This window comes from Poromitra crassiceps (genome assembly GCF_964638095.1).
Source record: "Poromitra crassiceps genome assembly, contig: HAP1_SCAFFOLD_439, whole genome shotgun sequence".
NCBI lineage: Eukaryota > Metazoa > Chordata > Actinopteri > Beryciformes > Melamphaidae > Poromitra > Poromitra crassiceps.
Genome location: NW_028151968.1, coordinates 68,434 through 72,395, shown reverse-complemented (window position 1 = coordinate 72,395; position 3,962 = coordinate 68,434). Strand labels below are relative to the sequence as shown.

The 3,962-nt window shown below is 52.3% G+C and overlaps 1 protein-coding gene across 1 annotated transcript; it reads left to right on the top strand.

The window, feature by feature from the left end:
* Window positions 1-1,440: 1,440 nt before the first annotated feature.
* On the top strand, window positions 1,441-3,499 carry LOC310771217 (kelch-like protein 10; the record flags this gene model as incomplete). The annotated part of the gene is made up of 3 exons (XM_083663875.1): window positions 1,441-2,410; window positions 2,687-2,863; window positions 3,168-3,499. The coding sequence occupies 3 exons, from the start codon at window positions 1,441-1,443 to the stop codon at window positions 3,497-3,499; spliced, it is 1,479 nt and encodes a 492-aa protein (XP_083520001.1).
* Window positions 3,500-3,962: the final 463 nt, after the last annotated feature.

Genomic DNA, 3,962 nt, shown 5'->3' with positions numbered 1-3,962 from the left:
GGCAAATGTAAAGGTGATACAGTCATTATAAAGGTTTGTGCTGAGCGACAAACCGATTGTCATCCTTGCCCGTCGCCCCTCCAGAGCCCTGGGCGGCAGAACCGCTGGTTGGTCGCGCCGCCGGTCTCTTCCCTGAAGGCTGTCAGAGTCTGATTCATCTCGCCTCGGTCTCTTCTTTGCATTTTTTGGGTCCTTGGCGCCCCAGCTGCCACTGGCGACGGCGTCCGCCAATTTACACTCTAAGTCAACCACTAACTTTTTTAGCTCCTTGACCTCATGCCTCGTTGACTTATCCTCTCCCTTCTTTTCTTGCAATTCTTTCAGGCGCTGCCGGATTTCTCCATTTTTCTCTTTAGCCAGTACCTCTTTCCTCTCTTCCTCCTTTAAACGTAGAACATAAAGGGTTTGAAGCTGGAATCGTTATGGTTAAGTTCCAAAATGACCGGTGGTAACTAGAGAAATCTAAAGGTGATGTTAAGAAAGGTGTACAATCATACCCCAAAATCGATGTGCTCAACAGCGAGGTGTATGTCCAGCCTTTTCTTATACTCCCCGGCACACTTTCCTTGGTGGCAGGGCAGTGGTCCAGCGTACCTCAACACAAATCAGTTTTCAATATATGTTCAGCATAATACAGGAATTAAAGAAGCTCTGCCTAGTGCGGTAAAAACATTTTTTTTACTTACCTCCCGTGGTCAAGGGCAAGATAGAGTTTGCGCTCTTCCTTATCAAATATATGGTGGACTTTCATGAGGTGTTCAGGCAGGTTGACCAGCTTGTAGTAGCAAATGGGGCACAATCGAAGTGGCGGCATCTTTCAGGCCTTCAGTTTTTGCGAATATCTGTGCACAAACGCAGACACATTACAATTACAATGAACATAATACTTCTGGCATTCGTAGGAAACAATTGGTAAAGAAAATGTACTTCTAAAAGAAAAAGTAGGTAGCATTTTCGAGCTGGAATCCTATCAATAAAACACTTACAGATTACGCTTCTCCAAGACATGTACAAGACAAGACTCCAAGACACTGGTATTTTATAGCCACCACAGGGAGCATCCTGTCAGAGCGAGACAGAGTTGTCAGAGGATGGTGTTTCTGTCAGGAGATATCTTTGTTAGAGGACAGCCTCTGAAAAACGCCCCTCTTACAAAATCCTCTCCTCCGACAAAAAACTCTTCTCTGACAAAACGCCCGTCGCACAAAATCCTCTCCTCCTCTCCTCTAGAATGGTACAGGTTTTAAGCCCAGTTTTCTGCTCCAGATAGTCTTGTAAAACTAACACCCCCCTGCCCGAAGTATCACTTTCTGTCTTTTCCCTTCTGGTGTGAGGACCTCCAGAAGTCAGATTTTCCCATCAAAGGAGAAAAAAAAACGCATACTCTGATCATATCGAATATTGTTTTTTATTTTTGTCATTGGAACCCCGGTAGTCGCAATGCCGCCTTCGGGCTATTGGCGGATCAGAGTGGACGGCACGGAATTCGACGTCCGCAAGGCCGTCCTCTGCGGCTGCAGCCCATACTTCCGCGCTGTCTTCGCCCACGGTTGGACGTCGCAGGACGACGTCTACGAGATGGACGGCCCCGTGTCGACGAACGCGATGCGTCTCCTCCTAGACTCCGCCGACGCAGGCTCCGTCCCGGTGACCGAGAACAATGCGGAGGAGCTGTTGATAGCGGCGGATTACCTCGGCTTCGCCGGGGTGAAACGCTCCTGCTGCGAGTTCCTGGAGGCGCGGCTCCACCCGGGGAACTGCGTCGGCATCTTTACCTTGGCAGACCTATACCACTGTCCGGACCTGAGGAACGAGGCCTTTCTCTTTATCCTGCTGCGCTTTGAGCAGATCGCCGCGTACTCCGAAGAGTTCCTGGGACTCTCTCTCGAGCGGTTGACGGACATCCTCGGACGGGACGATCTGAACGTGGGGCGGGAGAGCGCCGCGTTCGAGGCCGCGCTCCGCTGGATCGCCCACGCGCCCGAGGAGCGCGAAGGTCACATATCCGCGCTACTGCCCAAGATCCGCCTGGCCCTAATGGCCACGGACTACTTCGTCGACCGGGTGAAGAACCACGGTCTGGTGAAGGACGACGCAGAGTGTGAGGCGATCGTCGCCGAGGCCGAGAGGGTCATGCGTGATGTAAACGCCCAGATTCGGCCGCGCCAGCCACATGCCGTCCTGTTGGCCGTCACTCGAATCAGGTTTGGCGACGGTACAACTTCGAGGATTCGGCTATACGATCCACGTGACAAGTTCTGGGCCAATGTACCAAACAGTGAACTTCGGCCTATGCAAAATTACAGCGCCGCCGCTTTCCTAAATGGCGCTGTCTACTGTGTTGGCGGCTACATGAGCGATGAGAGAGGTTCGTTCTGCATTAACACCAGCGTGCGGAAGTTTGACCTCGGTACCCGTACTTGGCACGATGTGGCAGCCATGCATCATCCTCGCCCAGGGGGGCACAGCTTGGCAGTACTGAATGGCAGTATCTATGCCATGGGAGGCAAGGTAGGAAAGGTACAAACCGAGCAGGATGGGTTCGAGAGAGGCATCGTGCACGACAGTGTCGAACGCTATGATCCTGAGACCGACAAGTGGACTCTGCTCCAACCTATGAACGGGAAGAGGATGCACGCCAGCGCCACAGTACTGAACAACAAAGTCTACATCTGCGGTGGTGTAGTATATCGTCGTGTGACGGAGTATGAGCACTCTTATGAGACACATGAGGTCCTGGACACGGCCGAGTGCTACGACCCAGACACCGACCGGTGGACGAAGATCGCCCGCATGAGCGTCGAGCGTTCCCACTTGGGCGTCATTGCCTACAGACAGCGCATCTACGCAGTGGGCGGCCATGGTTTGGCCGGACGACTGCGCAGCGCCGAGGCCTACGACCCGCTAACCCAGAGGTGGAGCGCCGTGCCCGACATGCCGGAACCACGCACCAACTTCGGCATCGGGGTGGTGGACGACCAGTTGTTTGTATGCGGAGGATCACCCGACAGCTCCAAGGTGGAGAGCTACAAATGGAGTACCAACAAGTGGCACGAAGCCTGCGGGATGGGGGAGGATTGCATTTCAATCAGCTGCTGTGTGGCAAGCGGACTGTCCGACATGGCCGAGTACTCCGTGCCCCGCTACACCACGGCGCGTCTACGCAGTGGCCGGCAGTTATATCGGAACTAGACTGCACAGCGCCGAGGCCTACGGGCCGCTAACCGACACGTGGAGCGCCGCGCCCGACATGCCTCGTCCGCGCAGCAGCTTCGGCATCGAGGTGGTGGACGACCAGTTGTTCGTATGCGGAGGATCCCCCAACAGCTCCAAAGTGGAGCGCTGCGACTGGAGCACCAATGAGTGGCACGAAGCGTGCGGGACCGGGATGAGAGGCATTAGGATCAGCTGCTGTGTGGCACACGGACTGTCCGACATGGCAGAGTACTCACAACCTGGTCTAAAGCTTCTCTCTGTCATGACCTGTGAAACAGTGTGAAGAATAAATTAAAAACGCATACTCTGATCATTCTTGTAGAATATTGTTTTTTATTTGTATCATTGGAACCCTACAACTGCTGTACATAGCGTCAACTCCATGCTCATCACAGAGGTCTATATTTGTCTCTATTTCTTTTCTATGATTTACTCTAGGGGTTTGCTCTGCCCCACCGGTTATTCTCTCTTCATATATTTGTATTTATACCAGAACCCCAGAATGCCAGCACCAATAGCCATCAGCATTAAAACTAAAATGTGACACTGTGTTCTTTGTATTCTTTATTTTCGCAGGTGCAGAAAACACACATACACAGAAAATCAAAATCTGGTTCACGAGGCCCAGGGCCCTATGTAGAATTTCAGTAAATCAACAACATATATCAGGTAACAGAAGTGTCACTCCCACTATTTGTCCTGGAGTGTCTCAACCTTGACGGTGTCTTCAAGCATCTCAGCATCAG